Source organism: Leptinotarsa decemlineata, unplaced genomic scaffold (assembly GCF_025532065.1).
Source record: "Leptinotarsa decemlineata unplaced genomic scaffold, Ldec_3_MD MMD2_P_RNA_scaffold_8, whole genome shotgun sequence".
NCBI lineage: Eukaryota > Metazoa > Arthropoda > Insecta > Coleoptera > Chrysomelidae > Leptinotarsa > Leptinotarsa decemlineata.
Genome location: NW_027412535.1, coordinates 469,587 through 489,861, shown reverse-complemented (window position 1 = coordinate 489,861; position 20,275 = coordinate 469,587). Strand labels below are relative to the sequence as shown.

Genomic DNA, 20,275 nt, shown 5'->3' with positions numbered 1-20,275 from the left:
CTCTGTTGGCAAAAAAAATTTTTTTAGTGTATGTTTTTATTGAAAAATCGAATTTATTTCAGTGTATTTTTTTACTGAAAAATCGAATTTATTTCAGGATAATACATCAACGTGTGCAGTATCAGTCAGAGTCATCTCAACAACAACATTCAAAACCGTCATAGCAACCTTTCCAGAACGAGTTTGAAATCTCAGCAGTTTCCATTTTTGTCAGTCTATAGTTGCACATTATGAGGCTAGAATTTGTCGATATTCAGTGATTTGTTGGACAAACTGCACCTATTCAATATATATACAACCGTAGTGAATTTGGAAGACTTTGAAGATTCATCGTGGTGTGTTCCAAAATTCAAGAAAAACACGCCGTTCTGTGTGGGTCATTCCAAAGGAAATTTGTTCAGCTGCAGTCTCAATAACGTTGATATTTTATATAAATGGCTTTATAATATACTACCAAAATAAATAAAATACATATCACACACATCTTTTTTTGAAAATGAAAACTTATCTTATACAGGGAAAGTTGTCAAAAATATGCAATAACAAAAAATTATATACCAGATTTTATAGAGATGAAGAAACATCATATTGAAAGATACTAGGTTGACAAAAACAGGACATTTTAGAAATAAAGAAAATAAGTTTGTCTGTCATTTTAAATTCTGATTCGTTGGGTCGATATAACAAAAAGTGGTATTTTATATCTTGAATTTTATTCAGGACATTATCCTAGATGATTGATATTCGACATTAAATTTCAAGTGTGATATTTGGAAATTCATTTCGTATTGTAGTTTTTTCGAAATTCCCATTCAAAATAGCATCCTTTGATATAGATACTGGACGAGTCTATTATGTGTAGATAACCTGAGTTTCAATTGTTCGGAGTTCTGAGTTCTTGTACATATAATAAACATAACAAAGTAACGATACAGACAAATATGAAAAATCGTCATAAAATAATTCAAATCCATTCAAGTGAATTCATGAATTGAAAGATATTTTAACCTCAACTTCGATATTCTGAAACAGAAACACACAGTATTCACAATTCCATCTTTCGTTATTCCAAGTTCATAGTCATCAAAATTGATACGATTATAATATATATAGGAATATAAAACTATTTTCAAATACAGTTGCATGAATGCACATCAAGCATTTTTTCGTAGTAAGGTGACCGGGGCAAAGTTACAACTTCAGCATAATATGAATGTTTATAAATATTAGGGAAGATCAAGATCATCAACAGGTATTAAGAAATTCATTCGGTGTCCAAAGCTTTCAGAATACAATGCAAATAATTTTCTTTATGACTATTCGTTCGATATTAAATATTATTACCTCAAAATATATCGAAATCATAACACGTTTGCGATTCATTTTTTTCAGTTACATTTGAAAAGTGAGTTTCAGTTTGCAGAAATAATAGCCCACACATGTTGGAAATTTTGCCATAGTGTGGTGAAAATCGTATTGAAAATTCTACGAAATATAAGCGCATACATACAGAGTGAATCAATATTTGAAATACGTCGTTTGGAACCCCCCATAACCCTTCTCTATCGAATTTTGGCAGAAATAATGCTGAGTCGTATTGTAGAGTTAACGTTCGAAATTGGGGAAAGTGAAGTATTCAACAGTTTTGCGTGCGACGGTTTTGCGTGCGTTTTCGAACAGTTTACGTGCATTTATTCGTTATCGTTTCGTCGTTATTGTCGTTTTTTTTCCTATTTCAATATGACAGTCATTTAACACTTAACGCGTTTCGCTTACCAAGTAAGCATCATCAGGAGATGAATAAAGTCCACGCTTTGTCGTATGAAGGTTCGTTTTGCGAATTTTCAGACTCCTGAACCGAACCATGAGGAACAATCAGCCTAACTTCTGGTACAGAGTGGTGTCGTAAGCCAATCAGACTGGAGAAATCAAATATCAGTAGAATGATTGTTTTAGATGAAATTGAACTGAAGAATGTGGGTCGAATAATAATAATAATAGTGATAAAACATTAAAACTCAACTTGTGTTACAGAGTGGTGTCGGTCAGCCAATCAGAATGGAGGAATCAAATATCGGTCTAATAATTGTGTTAGATGATATTGAACTGGTGGATGTGGGTCGAAAAATAATAATAATAATGATAAAATATTAGAACTTTGAAAGTGACGTAGTCAGCGTAGGAGGTGGTGGCGTGGTAGAAAATGTGTGAGGATTTGTGGAAATGAATGAGTTATTAGAAAAAAAATGGAGCAACTGTCAGAAGGGCACTAAGTTGTATATTCGCTGATAATAATCAAATCTTCGCTTATAGCACGTCAAATGAAAGGACAAAAAATCCAGAATTCATTGACGAGAGAATACAAAGATGGCGCAACATGTCAGAAAGACATTAAGTCACAATTTCACTCATGATATTTGGATCTTAACGTGCAGCACATCAAATGAAAGAGAAACGAATGCAGAATGTTATCGACAAAGAAAAAACAAAGATGACGCAACATGTCAGAAAGGAACGAAGCCACATCTCCGTTAATGACAATTGAATCTCAACGTGCAGTACATTGACTGAAAAAGAAAAAGAAAATGCAGAATTCATCGACAGAGAAAAAAAAACAAAGACAACGTAACATGTCAGAAGGGCAATGAGCCGTATTTTCGTTAATAATGATTTGTTCTCAACGTACAGCACATCAAATGAAATGGAAACGAATGCAGAATTCATCGACAGAGAAAAAACAAAGATGGCGCAACATGTCAGAAGTGCACTAACCTGCTTCTTCGTTAATAAAAGTCGCCTCGTCACGTGCAGCATATCAAAGAAAAAACAAAAGATGCAACCAAAAGGGCACTGAACCATATTTTCGTCAATGATAGTCGAATCGTCGCATTTGACATGATTCATTCACTCAAAACTGAAATATTTAGAAGATACCAAAGGAGATCTCACGGTGACTATGAGTTCTGGTATGCTTTGTTAGGTATCGAATGATGCGTGCAATTTTGTTCATTCCAGCGACATGATTATTCCAAGACATATTGGTGTCCATTTGAACCTTAAAAAACTTATCGAAGCAGAAGGTGGAACCCCAAAAAATAGGAGATATAGTACACCAAGTCAGTGAAGAGCGGCATTTTTCTGCCGAAAAATGTTTGAATTTCTTCAAATTTTCCAAATATCTGTAACAGAAAGACAAAACTCAGCTGCGGAACGCTTCTATCTACTAAAGTTAAGTATGTGTCGGTAGCGTGTAACGAAGGTTTCCATTAAATTCACTGGTTGCGCCCTCTGGAGGATGTTTGTTGCGATACACCATAGATGACAATATTTATTGTTTATCATTTCAAATCCGTTGAATACAAGGGGTTTGGAAATAGAAAAAAACAACGTTTTAACGCTTTGTAGACGTGTTTGATGCTCTATGACCAACACCCGTTATCCATATTTTCATTATTATCCCGATTTTATGACCACCAAACATTCAATATTATCGGGATTGAAGGGAGCTGATAGGTTAGGTGGAGTACCATGGTGGCCGATAGGTTAGGTGGAGTACCAAGGGGGCCGAGGGGCGGAGTTCCACGCTTAAATCGCTACGATACTCGTTCCATCCAGCGTGCTCCCTTGGTACTCCACCTAACCTATCGACCACCTTGGTACTCCACCTAACCTATCAGCTCCCTTCAATCCCGATAATATTGAATGTTTGGTGGTCATAAAATCGGGATAATAATGAAAATATGGATAACGGGTGTTGGTCATAGAGCATCAAACACGTCTACAAAGCGTTAAAACGTTGTTTTTTTCTATTTCCAAACCCCTTGTATCCAACGGATTCGAAATGATAAACAATAAATATTGTCATCTATGGTGTATCGCAACAAACATCCTCCAGAGGGCGCAACCAGTGAATTTAATGGAAACCTTCGTTACACGCTACCGACACATACTTAACTTCAGTAGATAGAAGCGTTCCGCAGCTGAGTTTTGTCTTTCTGTTACAGATATTTGGAAAATTTGAAGAAATTCAAACATTTTTCGGCAGAAAAATGCCGCTCTTCACTGACTTGGTGTACTATATCTCCTATTTTTTGGGGTTCCACCTTCTGCTTCGATAAGTTTTTTAAGGTTCAAATGGACACCAATATGTCTTGGAATAATCATGTCACTGGAATGAACAAAATTGCACGCATCATTCGATACCTAACAAAGCATACCAGAACTTATAGTCACCGTGAGATCTCCTTTGGTATCTTCTAAATATTTCAGTTTTGAGTGAATGAATCATGTCAAATGCGACGATTCGACTATCATTGACGAAAATATGGTTCAGTGCCCTTTTGGTTGCATCTTTTGTTTTTTCTTTGATATGCTGCACGTGACGAGGCGACTTTTATTAACGAAGAAGCAGGTTAGTGCACTTCTGACATGTTGCGCCATCTTTGTTTTTTCTCTGTCGATGAATTCTGCATTCGTTTCCATTTCATTTGATGTGCTGTACGTTGAGAACAAATCATTATTAACGAAAATACGGCTCATTGCCCTTCTGACATGTTACGTTGTCTTTGTTTTTTTTTCTCTGTCGATGAATTCTGCATTTTCTTTTTCTTTTTCAGTCAATGTACTGCACGTTGAGATTCAATTGTCATTAACGGAGATGTGGCTTCGTTCCTTTCTGACATGTTGCGTCATCTTTGTTTTTTCTTTGTCGATAACATTCTGCATTCGTTTCTCTTTCATTTGATGTGCTGCACGTTAAGATCCAAATATCATGAGTGAAATTGTGACTTAATGTCTTTCTGACAAGTTGCGCCATCTTTGTATTCTCTCGTCAATGAATTCTGGATTTTTTGTCCTTTCATTTGACGTGCTGTAAGCGAAGATTCGATTATTATCAGCGAATATACAACTTAGTGCCCTTCTGACAGTTGCTCCATTTTTTTTTCTAATAACTCATTCATTTCCACAAATCCTCACACATTTTCTACCACGCCACCACCTCCTACGCTGACTACGTAACTTTCAAAGTTTTAACATTTTATCATTATTATTATTATTTTTCGACCCACATTCCCCAGTTCAATATCATCTAACACAATTATTAGACCGATATTTGATTCCTCCATTCTGATTGGCTGACCGACACCACTCTGTAACACAAGTTGAGTTTTAATGTTTTATCACTATTATTATTATTATTCGACCCACATTCCTCAGTTTAATTTCATCTAAAACCATCATTCTACTGATATTTGATTTCTCCAGTCTGATTGGCTTACGACACCACTCTGTACCAGAAGTTAGGCTGATTGTTCCTCAAGGTTCGGTTCAGGAGTCTGAAAATTCGCAAAACGAATCTTCATACGACAAAGCGTGGACTTTAGTCATCTCCTGATGATGCTTACTTGGTAAGCGAAACGCGTTAAGTGTTAAATGACTGTCATAGGAAAAAAAAAACGACAATAACGACGAAACGATAACGAATAAAGGCACGTAAACGGTTCGAAAACGCACGCATAACCGTCGCACGCAAAACTGTTGAATACTTCACTTTCCCCAATTTCGAACGTTAACTCTACAATACGACTCAGCATTATTTCTGCCAAAATTCGATAGAGAAGGGTTATGGGGGGTTCCAAACGACGTATTTCAAATATTGATTCACTCTGTATGTATGCGCTTATATTTCGTAGAATTTTCAATACGATTTTCACCACACTATGGCAAAATTTCCAACATGTGTGGGCTATTATTTCTGCAAACTGAAACTCACTTTTCAAATGTAACTGAAAAAAATGAATCGCAAACGTGTTATGATTTCGATATATTTTGAGGTAATAATATTTAATATCGAACGAATAGTCATAAAGAAAATTATTTGCATTGTATTCTGAAAGCTTTGGACACCGAATGAATTTCTTAATACCTGTTGATGATCTTGATCTTCCCTAATATTTATAAACATTCATATTATGCTGAAGTTGTAACTTTGCCCCGGTCACCTTACTACGACAAAATGCTTGATGTGCATTCATGCAACTGTATTTGAAGATAGTTTTATATTCCTATATATATTATAATCGTATCAATTTTGATGACTATGAACTTGGAATAACGAAAGATGGAATTGTGAATACTGTTTGTTTCTGTTTCAGAATATCGAAGTTGAGGTTAAAATATCTTTCAATTCATGAATTCACTTGAATGGATTTGAATTATTTTATGACGATTTTTCATATTTGTCTGTATCTTTACTTTGTTATGTTTATATGTACAAGAACTCAGAACTCCGAACAATTGAAACTCAGGTTATCTACACATAATAGACTCGTCCGGTATCTATATCAAAGGATGCTATTTTGAATGGGAATTTCGAAAAAACTACAATACGAAATGAATTTCCAAATATCACACTTGAAATTTAATGTCAAATGTCAATCATCTATGATATTGTCCTAAATAAAATTCAAGATATAAAATACCACTTTTTGTTATATCGACCCAACGAATCAGAATTTAAAATGACAGACAAACTTATTTTCTTTATTTCTAAAATGTCCTGTTTTTGTCAACCTAGTATCTTTCAATATGATGTTTCTTCATCTCTATAAAATCTGGTATATAATTTTTTGTTATTGCATATTTTGGACAACTTTCCCTGTATAAGATAAGTTTTCATTTCCAAAAAAAGATGTGTGTGATATGTATTTTATTTATTTTGGTAGTATATTATAAAGCCATTTATATAAAATATCAACGTTATTGAGACTGCAGCTGAACAAATTTCCTTTGGAATGACCCATACAGAACGGCGTGTTTTTCTTGAATTTTGGAACACACCACGATGAATCTTCAAAGTCTTCCAAATTCACTACGGTTGTATATATATTGAATAGGTGCAGTTTGTCCAACAAATCACTGAATATCGACAAATTCTAGCCTCATAATGTGCAACTATAGACTGACAAAAATGGAAACTGCTGAGATTTCAAACTCGTTCTGGAAAGGTTGCTATGACGGTTTTGAATGTTCTGTGATCTGTAGAGTAGGGAGGGTGAGTGTAAGCCCACGCACTTAGGCCACATGTGACCCATTGTACATCCTCCCGAGGAATTGTCCTCCAAGGTCGTCGTCCATCCTGTCCTTTCCAGGAAGGTGGACAGGTCGCTGGGAGACATCTCCTTTATATCGGCAGATGTAGGCCAAGACTCGCCGAACACACACTCTCTTATTGACGATAACTCCGGGCACTCGCACAGGACATGCCTGACAGTCTCATCTTCCTGTTCACACATCCTGCATAGAGGTGTGTCCACTAGCCCCATATTATGTAGGTGTTTCCTTAGCTGACAGTGGCCAGTCAGAAATCCTACTGTAAGGCGTAGATTTTTCCTGGTCATCGCCAGATATTTCTTCGGCGCCAGCTTCCCAGGGTCGCCCAAGGTGATCCTGGCAAGATTACATCCTTTGATTTCATCCCATCTCTTTAGAGATTGAGCATGGGTGTAACTTTTGACTAGTTCCGCAATTGTCGAAGTCATCAGGCCGTGGATGCCACTTGGTCCTAAAATTCTTAGTCCAGCCGCTTCCTTGGCTAAAGAGTCGGCAATGCGATTACCTTTACTCCTGTTGTGCCCTTTAACCCACCTCAGGATAATGTTATTATCTATCGAGGCTTTGGCTAAATCTTCGTGGCACTCTAGTGCTAGCCCTGAAGTAACACGGTGTCTGTTCAAGGCTAATAGTGCTTGTCTGGTATCAGTGCAGATTGTAATGTTTTTGCCAGAAATTCTTTTCTTGGTTATTTCTTTTGTGGCGATTGAGATACCAGCCAGTTCTGTTTGGACCACGCTGGTATTTCTTCCCATTCCCCACTTAATCCTTAGGCTTAGTGATCTGGAGTACACTCCACATCCTGAGCCTTCTTTGGTTTTTGAGCCATCTGTATAAATCCGTATTGCATTTGTAACATCTGACTCTGTGTTCTGCTTGATTTGTATTTTGTAGGGTTTATTAAACACAAACCTGGGTTCAATTGCATCACTTGTTGTCTGCAGCAGAGGTTGCGCAGTAAGCGCTTTCTGCCATAGGCCCAACCTCAATCGATCCATTCCTACTTCTAGGTTTACACCAGCCGTGTGCAATCGTACCATGGCCATTAACGCAACCTCCTTAACGTACAGGTCCAGAGGGGTCAGACCCGTGATTAATTCCATTGCCGCGGTTGGTGTTGTTCTCATGGCTCCTGTGATGTTTAAACAAGCCAGTCGCTGTATTTGGTATAATTTTTGGATGGCCGTTGCTTGTAGAACTTTAGGTCCCCATGCAATGGCTCCATACGTTAACATAGGTCTTATTATTGCAGTGTAGATCCAGGCGACTACACGGGGTGAAAGACCCCATGCGCGTCCCACTGTCCTCCGACATTGCTCATAAGCCACGTATGCTCTTTTTGCTCTACTCTGTAGATGAGAGTTCCATGTTAGCTTCTTGTCGAGGATAATACCAAGGTATTTCACCTCTTCAGAGAAGTTTAGTTGGCTTTTGAAGATTTCGGGAGGTTTTAAGCTCGTTAAACTTCTTTTCCTGGTGAAAAGGACCATCTCAGTCTTCTTGGGATTGATCGACAGTGAGTGTTCCTTACACCATGTTTCTATCAATTTGAGCCCATCCTGCGCTCTATCGCACAGTGTGTTTACAAATTTGCCGGTCTGCAAGATAACTATGTCATCTGCGTATGCAATTGTGTAGAATCCATTTTTGTTAAGGTGATTAATTAGGGTATCCAGAACTATGTTCCAGAGAAGGGGTGATAAGACCCCTCCCTGTGGACATCCCCTCATAACCAGTCCTTTTACTGTGATGTCTTCTACATTAATACTTATTGCTCTGCTAGAGAGCATCTGGAGTATCCATTCTCCTACTACCAGGGGTACATTCCTGGAGTGTAGTTGCTGGGTAATTGTTGGAAAGGTTGTTTTATCAAACGCTCCCTCAATATCTATGAATATACCTAGGGTGGATTCTTTGTTATCCAATGATCTCTCGATTCTGCCAACCACATGGTGAAGGGCCGAATCAGTAGACCTTCCCGGGGTATATGCATGCTGATTTGGATGAAGTGGGTTGTTAACAAGTACTTCATCTCTTATATACCGCTCACATAGTCTCTCCATGTTTTTTAAGAAAAACGATGTGAGACTAATTGGTCGGAATGCTTTTGGTAGGGTGTAGTCCATCCTACCTGGTTTGGGTATAAATACTACTCTTACTTCTCTCCACTTACTGGGAATATACCTCAGAGCTAGAGAGGCTCTGAATATTCCAACCAGGTGTGGCATAAGAGTGTCCAGTCCCCACTGAAGTAGGGCTGGTCTTATACCGTCAGGCCCTGGTGACTTGAAGGGGGAAAAGCTCGATATAGCCCATCTTATTTTGTCCTCATCAATTACTGTACTAGCATATTGCCAGTCATATTGTGAGGGTGTTATTGGTACATCCGTCCAGTTCGCCGTTCCAGGAAAGACAGAACCTGGGAAGTGAGTTTCCATAAGAATCTCAGCACTCTCCTGGAGGTTGGCGGCTTTGTCGCCATTTTCCCTCGTCAGGATGCCGATAGTCTTATGGTGGTCATTTGAGAGTGCCTTCTGTAGCCTAGAAGCTAGTGGAAAGTCTTCGACTGCCTCACAATAGGCTCTCCAGGCTTCTCTTTGTTTTCGTCTGCAGACTTTTTTGAACTCTCTGAGGTTGGCTTGATATATAACCCAGTCCTCTTCGAGTCTTGTACGTTTTGCCTTGTTAAAGGTCGTTCTCGCTGTCTTCCTGAGGTGTTCCAATTCAGGGCACCACCATGTGTTGGTTGTGCCATGCGTTTGAACCATCCTCATTGGACAGGATTCCTTATAGACAGTGTCTATTTTGTTGTGGATAGATACTGTGTACCTTTCCAGTTCCTCATTGTTGCCAGTAGTCAGGACCTCTGTTTCCCGCAGAGCTCCTCTTAAGAGTCGATTGTAGAGATCTACATCCGTCCTCTTCGGGTCACGGGATTTTACAGTAGTCCTGAGATCCTGGCTTACCGTATAGGTCAGCCAGCGGTGGTCTGACATAGAGATATGGTCCGAGACTTGCCAGTCTTGGATTTTGTTTGATATTTCGGCTGTCGTGAGCGTGATATCTATTAACGTTTGGCTACGGGCATTGATAAATGTTGGCTCCGTGCCTCTGTTCAAGATAGTTAGATCTTTCTGTATTATATATTCATATAGTGACTTACCTCGGGCGTTGATATCCTTGCTGCCCCAGCTCACGTGGTGAGAGTTTGAGTCGCAACCCAATATGAGCTCCACTCTCTGGTTGAGGCAGTGGTCCACTAGTACCTCCATTTCTCTGGTCGGTGGTAGGGTGGCTGCATCTGAAGGGAGGTACACCGATGCAATTATCAACGCCATATATTTGCCTTTCCCAACTGGACATTCAACTATGACCGCAGTGAGATCTGAGGTGCTGAATTGTGCCATCGGAAACGCTCTGTATTTCCTAGGAACGTAGACAGCCGTCCTAGGTTGCTGGTTGCTTGGTAAGCTGAAAATTTGATTAGTTAAACTACTGAGACCAGTAATTTTGGTCTTTATTATCCAGGGCTCCTGGATCAAAGCTATTGCATCCTCCAATACATCAAGGTGGCGACATAGTGTTGTCGTTGCCGCCTTTTTGTGTTGGAGGTTGCATTGTATTATTTTTACTTTTTTTCCAACGTCCTTGCCCATGAGACAGTTGTTGGATACAAAGTTACCTTTAGAGGTCCATCTGCTCCCCTGCTAAGGGGGAGGTGGCCTCGCTGTTTTTGGGTGCCTCCTCCGTCAGGTCATCGAATGTCATCTGTTCAGATGCTTCGACTTCCTTTTCGGGACCCATGGTGGCCTTGGGGTCAATATCCACTTTAGGTGGTTCAACTTCCGAGGACTTAGGGTCTTCAGAGGTACTCTCTGTTTCTTTTATTGTTGCCCTAATAGTCAGTGAGGTAAACGCGTAGCTTAACCTCATCGACTTCTTCTTCAGGACAACCATATCCTCGTCTCCGATCCCGAAGACGAAGAGGTGTCCTTGTGGGTTCATCTTAACCTCATGATGGAAGGTGCACCATCTTGCTACCTTCAGGTCAGGATTCTGTGCCTTCAGCCGACCCAGCACCCTCTCCTTTTCACCGGATGTCGTCTTGTGGACGTCCTCCGGGATCCAGAGTGAGGCTTTGGTGAGCTTCGGGAGCTTATCCACACTGTCGACCGCAAGTGATGCCTCCTCCCATGGCTTAATATTCATTGTGGCTTTCTTCAGCCACTCTAGCGTCACGTCGTCATCGCAGACCACTCTGATGATTTCACCGGAGTATGTCCACGACTTGAACATGGGCGGTTTGCTGTTGTTGCTGGAGGCGGAGAAGATGATCTTGTCCAGCTCCTCCAACAGTTGTTTTTTGATGAGACTCTCTCGTTCTGCGGTAACCTTACCATACGGGTTAGTCTCATCTATGATGGCTTCCTTGAGGTGTCTCAAGGCGGCCTCCACGAAGGTTTTGGTAGGTGCAGCGACATTTCTGTTGCTGCGCAGCTTCTTCAAGCTTCTTTGGGGTTCCCTCCGTGGAGGTACTCGCATGAGGGCGCTTTCCTGCGGTGGCAGCCGGTTCCTTGCCTTTTTCCAAGGCGGAGCTCTTGGCGCCCTCCGCAAGAGGTGCCCTTGTTGTTGAGGATGGAGTTGGAGAGGGGAGGGTGCACTCATAGTTGCTGCCACTTCTGCCTCTTTCGCTCTCTTCCTCCTCTTGGCCTCGGCGCCGCTGATCCGCTTACGCCTTGGCCTTTGCGTTGTATCGTGAGGTGGTCTGCTATGTCCAGCCTCTTTCTGAGCGGTAGCTTGGGGTGAGCATTTCTGTTCATCCCCAGCCCCCGCCCTAAATTGAGGTGAGCATTGCTGTCCAGCCTCAGGATTGGTTGATTTTTTTTTTCTGTTTTGTTTGTGTGTCTGTGTTCATGTGTGTTCCCACGAGTAGCAAGGGAAAGGTTGGTCACCTCTAGCAGAGCCCCGCATTACCAGAGGAAGGCTAGTTACAATGAGGTTTCGCCCGGTTCCTCAAGAGGATCGTTCGTAACCGCATATAACCCAGCGGCCATTCAGCTGTCGACACGATTCCTTACATCTTAGCTTGGGTAGGCTGGTCCGCGGTGGCATGTTTTGCAGGGCTTTTGGGGGGTTTCAGTTCCCCTCACCCTACTTATTTCTGCCACTGACCAGAAGTCCGTCAACCCCGTCCGTTAGGCCACATTGGCTTCCCGGATAGGACCTCCAGTCCCCTGGCCGTTCCCCTGTCCGCCACCTGGGGACGCGCCCGATAGGTAGCCCAACCCACGGGGTTTTGAATGTTGTTGTTGAGATGACTCTGACTGATACTGCACACGTTGATGTATTATCCTGAAATAAATTCGATTTTTCAGTAAAAAAATACACTGAAATAAATTCGATTTTTCAATAAAAACATACACTAAAAAAATTTTTTTTGGCAACAGAGAGGGTAATGTCTTTCATGAAGTAATTGCTACACTTATAATGAAAATAAAAAATCAAGTGTCATCCAAAATGAAGAGTTTAAAACACATATTCTGCACGTACTAAGTGAAGGAAAATTATTGTATGAAAACACTACTTTATGCGGATCATATCTGTCAGTGAGAATTTTTGACCCGAATGAAAAATATTGTATACACCCAAAAACTCTTTGCCTATAAAACAAAGAAAAAATTGGAAACAGTACTAACCTTAATTTTGTACAATCTCAAATGAAACGACAAGATTCAGTTTCCCAATGTCCATTAACCCTTTGAACACAATAGCGTATTTTCCTGATGAAAATTCTTCTAAGTGAGGACGATACGCCTCCGTCACTCGGTGGGGCAGAAATGATACTTTATCTCCCAATACTAACAAGACCGCCTCACCAAATTTTCCTTTCACGATTTTGCCAGTGAATATCCTCTGCGGCATCTCCACAGGCAAATCTGCTACTTTGATACTTGGCTTTCTCTTCACGATCGAACTTGCATTCAACTTTTGTAAATCCATCTGTGAAAAATAAAAAATTAAAGCTTTATGTTTTGATTCACAATATATGCGAATACTATCTCAAACAAACCACGACATGTAACACATTTGACTGAAATCATCCAACATATATATATCGAGAAAAATTTTGGAAATCAAATGATTCAACAATTCTCACCAATTTTCAATTAAATTACATTTGAATAAATTCATCTGAGGAAAAAGTCAAACCTAAAACACTTACTTTCAAATAGAATCGGTGCACTTGTCACTGGTATCACTTTCAACGGATGCAACTAACTCATTTCGCCATGCATGACGTATTTATAGTAAAATGAGTGATGACATATTTTAAACCGAAACAAAGAGCCTTTGTTTCGTCGCTTTGAGAACTGCGTATCTCCGGATGTTGATTCGACATTGACAGTGATCAATGTTACTTTGGGTTTGAATATAAAAATTAGTGATGACATATTCTGAAATGAAACAAAAGAAAATCAAAGAGTGTTTGTTATATGCATATTCAGCGTTGACATTGATCCATGTCACCTTGGATTTGAATAGCGCAACAAACACATGAATTCTGCTTTTTTTTCCCCATTTTATTTTAAGTACTACATGTGATGATGCGACTATTATTAGTGAAGATACAACTTTGTGCCCTCTTGGCATCGTCTCGGTTTTTTTTTCTGTTGATGAATTCTGCATTCGTTTTCCTTTCATTTGATTTGCTGCACGTTGAGATTCAGTTATCTTTAATGAAGATGTGGGTTAGTGCCCCGTTGTTGATGAATTCTGCAATTTTTCTTCTTTCATTTGACATGATGTACGTGGCGATCCGAAGTTTTTTCAATGATTCTCTTTGCAATTCTTCCTATGCTGTTTCACATTAGGCGCTCGATATTATATTTTTCATTGTCTACACATTAAATCATTTGAAATGAGTACCCACATCGACCTGTTGCGACTAGTATAGCGAAAATAGGTTATGAGGTCCTTTTGGCTTCGTAAAATGATTAACTATGAGTAAATAGGCAGCAGGGCTTCTAGATCAAAACCCCATGTATTTTCTTATGGAGGTTCATTCTGCAATTTTTGGTTCCTTTCAAGGTCACGCGTACGGCAGAGTCCAATCAGAGCGCTCCAAATTGTCACGTGACCCAGATGCATCGTCGCGAGTACACCACACTGGCGCCACCTATGTGTCACTAGCTGAACTATCTATTGGTTGAAGAAGGACACTGTGAACACTAATCCTAGCGCCACCTATGAGTCACAAGCTGAACTATCTATTGGTTGAAGAAGAACACTGTAAACACTAGACATATGGGTGTTGTCATGCGACGCAGTATGCGCAGTTGCCGGTTTTATGATGTCTGTCAATACGGATCGGTGTCTGTGCAACTGTCAAATGTCAATGAGGGTGCAGGACGGTGTCTGTGAGGAGGAAACGTGTGACGTCATCGACGCAGGATGGAACGAGTATAGTAGCGATTTAAGCGTAGAACTCCGCCCCTCGGCCCCCTTGGTACTTCACCTAACCTATCGGCCCCCTTGGTACTCCACCTAACCTATCAGCTCCCTCGGCCCCCTTCAGTCACGTGATTTTAATTAAAAAAAGTTTATAGTTATGAGATTCGAACCTGGGTCGTCCGCGCCGTAGACATTGTCCTTAGCCTCTACACCATCGTGAGATATTGAAGTTAACTGCGAATGTTGGGTATTTATAGCGTTAGTTTTGTCGGGACCGAAATTGACTCATTCATTATACTTGACAGCATTTTTATTTTTGATTTCCATAGAATGTAATCGTCATTATCATATTGAAGATAGGAAAATATACTTAGATTTGGGAAATAATTAATATTTCATGTAAAGATGTGTATGTGTGTGTAAGAGCGAGAGGCGCGTGTGACGTAATCGATGCAAAGAGAGATGGAGATCGAGGTTTTACCGGTTGCTAGTGCAAGCAGGTGTTGTCAGTTGTATAATAAATCAATGTTTATGGAGTAATGTAGCGTTGCCGGTTTGAAAATTAAGTTATAGAGCACACAGAGTCATCTATGAGTCACTAGCTGAACTATCTATTGGTTGAAGAAGGACACTGTAAACACTAGACTCATAAGACTGCATCTGTCAAATGTTAATACATGCCAGCATGGCAGGTTCGGCGTTGCCAGTTGTACAATAAATCAATGTGTATGGAGTAATGTAGCGTTGCCGGTTTTGGAATTAATCGTGAACTACTCGACGAAAATTGGAAGCGTGAAAGTGATATATTTTATAATAATGAATTAGATTTAAGAAAAAATATGACAACCTGCGATCCGTCATTGTATACGGGGTGTCTCAAAATACATCATAGAAAACAAACATGACGTTGAAGTGTACAGGGTGCGTCAAAATATACTATTTAAGAAAAAACATGTCGGTTCAACAGAAGTCTAGCATTCCAACAAGCCAAAAGGGCACTACGTCTCGTATCTTTGTTAACCAAGTTAGCATCGTCAGGAGAAAGAGGAGATTCAAAAGTATCGAGAGGTTAAGCGTTGTGGACTCAACGTGAGGGCAATGGGAGAGCGAAGTATTCGACAATGACATTTCAAAATACTTCATTTTTGCATAAGTTTCGAAGGAAAACGATCTTCCGTACGTCGTTGGTAAACAAAAATTAGTATTATAATGGCATTCAGAGAATACAGACGTAAAGTAGAGGAATTTGAGAGACGTGTCCAACAAATAAGTAAAGATATTCAATTATATGAGGAAAAGAAAATGGTTCTCAAGCAGTTGAATAATTTACACATTCAAGACAAAGTGTTCCAGCCTCAGAGTGTAGAATATGTCGTCAACGATGCTGAAAAACAAATTTTGTTCTTCCGACTACAATAATTTCTGTTCAATATGTAAACGAATGTGGGTGAAATTCCAAGGAAATATGCCCGAAGGCTAGTGTAAACAATGGAAATCGATTCGTTCGACATCAGTCAATGAGGATATTTGCGCAGGCGCAATTCCAAAGAATACACCATTCAAATGTGAATTGAAAAATATATTTCAAGATCTTCGTCATTAAAAAAAAAACTGTTGAATTTGTTCCAGAATACACAACGAGGCAAGAGGAAAAGAAGTCACAAATGTAATTTGACGTTTATAGAGATATCATAGAATCTACGATGTCAGTATGTATTCTAATTAGACTTGTACAACAATTATGAATTTTAATAAAAAAATGAATATTTTAATTGAAACAGTAAATTTGTTGTTTTATTTCAAGTTGGTAAAAATATATAATATAGGTATGCAGCATTATCGCTATCACTTATTGATAAAGCCAGACACGTGGCTCAAAGTGACGAAACAAAGGCTCTTTGTTTGATTGCATAATATGTCATCACCTATTTTCATATTCTTAGCCAAGGTGACATTGATCACTGTCAATGCCGAATCAGCACCCAGAGATATGCAGTTCTCAAAGCGACGGAACAAAGGCTCTTCGTTTGGTTTTGAAATATGTCATCACTTATTTTCCTATAAATACCTCCTGCGAGGCAAAATGATGAGTTAGTTGTATCAGTGATACTAGTGACAAGTGCAACGATTTTATCTGAAAGTAAGTGTTTTTCATGTTCACTTTATGAATTTTTATTGCAAGATTTTTTATACGTTTTTAACTTTTTCACAAAAGAATTTATTCAAATTTAATTTAATTCAAAGGTCGTGAGAGTTGTTGTTGAATTATCATTAATTTTCCAAAATATACTTGAGTGTTTTTCTATACATAGTTTTTGAGGATTAACGTTTTTTTCAATTATTTTGTAATACAAAACGGTTCAGAGGTATTTACGTATTCCTCAAGCCAACCCTGGGCAACTATTCTTATCCTACATACATCAGAAGATAAGAAATAACAATTACTGATATTTCTCAATCTTTAATAATGAATAAAAGATAAGAACCGGTAATTGCTGACATCCATTTTTCTCGAATACTATCTCTTACAGTAATTATTGTACCGCACAATTTGTTTTGATGTTAGATGGCAGCCTCAGAATCGGGAAACGTGATTATGAATTCTACTTGAAAATCATCCAAGCTGAATAAGAGTTTTTCTCGTATTTTATCTAGTCGCCTTTGACAATGCCATATCTTGTCTATATACACATTTATAATGTAGTAAACAGAAGCTCATTTTGTGAGCAGCTTTCTAGTTGAATAAAACGCATAGTAAGTTACGAATAACTTTCATTCATGTTGTCGTTTATTGAGAGAGTGTTCGTATAATTTGAAACATTGTTTTTTTATTTTTGGTTTCTCGCAGGTGGATTTCCTGAAATTCAATTTCATGATATAGAGCAAGAAATTTATGTTAGGTTCATTGTGTGAAGAAAATATATGACAACGGTGCATATGTTTCAGAGCACTTCATATCATGTTTTATGAAACAGGACGTCTTAGATTAAGGAAATTTTCGATTGATTTTTTTACAGAAGAAACGTATACAAGGCGTATCAAAATACTTTTTGACAATACCTGATAGTGAGTAAAACAATGCAAAATACGCGTATACAGAGTGGCTTAGTGCTTCAAAAAACGCCTCAAACAAATAACGCATGACGGAAAGATCAAAAATCGTTTATGATATGAACTAGAACCGATTTTTGATAGAATAAAATATAATTAATTTTTTTGTTTATAGAAGATCAAATCAATGATGTATTTTTCATCAACACTATGATTTTATATTTCCATTTTATATGTTTAAACCATCGATTGGTAAATATATTATTTATAGTGAAATCGTATTTATCATTCGACGACTTGGGAAATTGAAATATCGAGTAGTACGTCTTTTTATAGCTTCCGTTTGAAAATTGATTGGAAACCTGATCGTTATTTAGGATGTTTCGCTAATAAACTTGGCAACATGTATTTATGCATATATCTGGGGTCTGAAGTCACTTATCGCTAAAGAATTATTTATGGCTATAACTATTCCCTGTTGACGCGTATTGAGAAACCCTTTTAATTCGAGTGACTTGTGTGTGTGTGTGTGTGTGTGTGTGTGTGTGTGTGTGTGTGTGTGTGTGTGTGTGTGTGTGTGTGTGTGTGTGTGTGTGTGTGTGTGTGTGTGTGTGTGTGTGTGTGTGTGTGTGTGTGTGTGTGTGTTGTGTGTGTGTGTGTGTGTGTGTGTGTGTGTGTGTGTGTGTGTGTGTGTGTGTGTGTGTGTGTGTGTGTGTGTGTGTGTGTGTGTGTGTGTGTGTGTGTGTGTGTGTGTGTGTGTGTGTGTGTGTGTGTGTGTGTGTTGTGTGTGTGTGTGTGTGTGTGTGTGTGGTGTGTGTGTGTGTGTGTGTGTGTGTGTGTGTGTGTGTGTGTTGTGTGTGTGTGTGTGTGTGTGTGTGTGTGTGTGTGTGTGTGTGTGTGTGTGTGTGTGTGTGTGTGTGTGTGTGTGTGTGTGTGTGTGTGTGTGTGTGTGTGTGTGTGTGTGTGTGTGTGTGTGTGTGTGTGTGTGTGTGTGTGTGTGTGTGTGTGTGTGTGTGTGTGTGTGTGTGTGTGTGTGTGTGTGTGTGTGTGTGTGTGTACGTTTACATATATTAGTGGAACACTGTGTATATAAAAAACAGTATTTGTGGCAGACTTCACAATTGTGGTATACTTGCACGCTCATACCACAATTTTTTCGTTGATTTTCGCATAGTTCAGCTGATGACGAGTCTGTCTATACCTACTTCGTAGTTTCAATGTGTAAGATGCCACTAAGACCCTTCATGCATGTTGCTATACACACCAATATTTGTGGAATACCGAAAGTCACTGCTTTGAGCGCCCTCTATATGGGTTATTTCCAGTAAGTTTTTAGAATTTCTGGCTGTAGCTGTGTAAATAATATTCTACCTATTCGTGTATATTAGTGGAATACCAACTGGATTATTAAGTTTTGTTACTTATACATTCGGAGAGAAAAACAATCGATACTTTCTCATTATTATAACAACCATTGTACAAAAAAACGATTCATGAATACTTTATTTGGATTTATTGGTACAGGAAACAGCATGCAAAATAATTGAGGTAAAACAAAAGAATTCAAAAACTATTTTTCAAAAAGTACGAAAAATCGTGAAAATGATCTTATGTATCAGTAAGAGTTGGGATAGAGATTTAAATACATCAAATCCACTCTTAATGAAAACTGAATGCATATATATATAAATATATATATACGAATCTATTAGACAAGTCATAACTTCTAGACTATTAGGTGTATCAAAACGAGATTTGGTACAGATAAATGGTATGTGGAGAGGAGAGTTTTCACATATTTTTCACTTTCCGGTCACTTTCGGTTTCAGCGGAAATGGCTCCGGTTCTGAATTTTTAAATGGAACACTTTGTATATTGTAACATTTTTGGATTTCTGAGACAATTCTGGATCAGAAACTGACATTTCCGGAAGTTTTTCAGCCTATTTGATTTTTTCAGAGTCACTTTTAAAATTGCATCTAGGTGGCCATGATCGGACGTAAACTAATCTATGGACCTCAGGTGATATCAGAAAATTGCAATAGCGGAGTTTTAGTGACTAGTGTGTTGAATATGAATGAGACAAGTTAACAAAATAACATTTTCGTGTCTAACTATTATTTTTCAAATGGCGACCATTTTTTGACAAGCAATTTCCGAAAAAAGGATTTTTTGACAAATCTAACGATACTAATTTATTTGCGATTGGATTACAAATAAAAACATAAATTAAATATTACTGAGGAAAATACTCGATACAAATTCATTTACTTTTGTCAAGGGTGCCATGGATAGGAATAATGCATAATATTTTGCGGTTATTTCCATCAAGTCCACTTTGGAGAACAAAACGCTCACCTAGGTTATGACAGTGACATAAGCTTCATGAGCAGAAAGTAGAAGTTTCTCTTGATTTTCGTTAATTTTAGTTTAATTTTTCGTCGAAATAATGTATACTCAAAGTGAAAAAGTGGATATGTTGTTATTGTTTGGAGAATGCCACAGAAATTCAAGGAAAGCTGCTGAGTTGTATGCTCAGAGATATCCCAATCGGCAACACCCATCTCATTAGTATTTTCCCTATGTTGAGAGTCGTTTTCGGCAAGAGGGAAATCGAGACGCAGAACAGAGGTTTGTCATAAATGGGGAGACTGAGATT

The 20,275-nt window shown here is 38.8% G+C and overlaps 2 protein-coding genes across 4 annotated transcripts in view; one reads left to right on the top strand and one right to left on the bottom strand.

Moving 5' to 3' along the window:
• Positions 1–684, top strand: part of LOC141480414 (uncharacterized) — a 388,666-nt gene extending 387,982 nt beyond the window's left edge. Inside the window, exon 3 of one of the 2 annotated variants that reach the window (XR_012464323.1) lies at positions 98–681. The gene's annotated coding sequence lies outside the window, so the exon portion shown is untranslated. Of the gene's footprint in view, positions 1–97 lie in introns of both variants that reach the window. The other variant, XM_074170360.1, reaches the window with a different exon arrangement.
• LOC141480407 (uncharacterized) overlaps positions 1–20,275 on the bottom strand; it is a 109,046-nt gene that overhangs the window by 45,409 nt on the left and 43,362 nt on the right. Inside the window, exons 1-3 of one of the 2 annotated variants that reach the window (XM_074170349.1) lie at positions 13,337–17,682; positions 12,810–13,113; positions 10,277–12,465 (exon numbers count right to left, since the gene is read on the bottom strand). The exons of the other annotated variant lie outside the window; for it this stretch is intronic. Coding sequence (XP_074026450.1) covers positions 10,798–11,778 — 981 coding nt within the window. The 5' untranslated portion in view covers positions 11,779–12,465; positions 12,810–13,113; positions 13,337–17,682 and the 3' untranslated portion in view covers positions 10,277–10,797. Of the gene's footprint in view, positions 1–10,276; positions 12,466–12,809; positions 13,114–13,336; positions 17,683–20,275 lie in introns of those variants that run through there. 2 annotated transcript variants of the gene reach the window in all.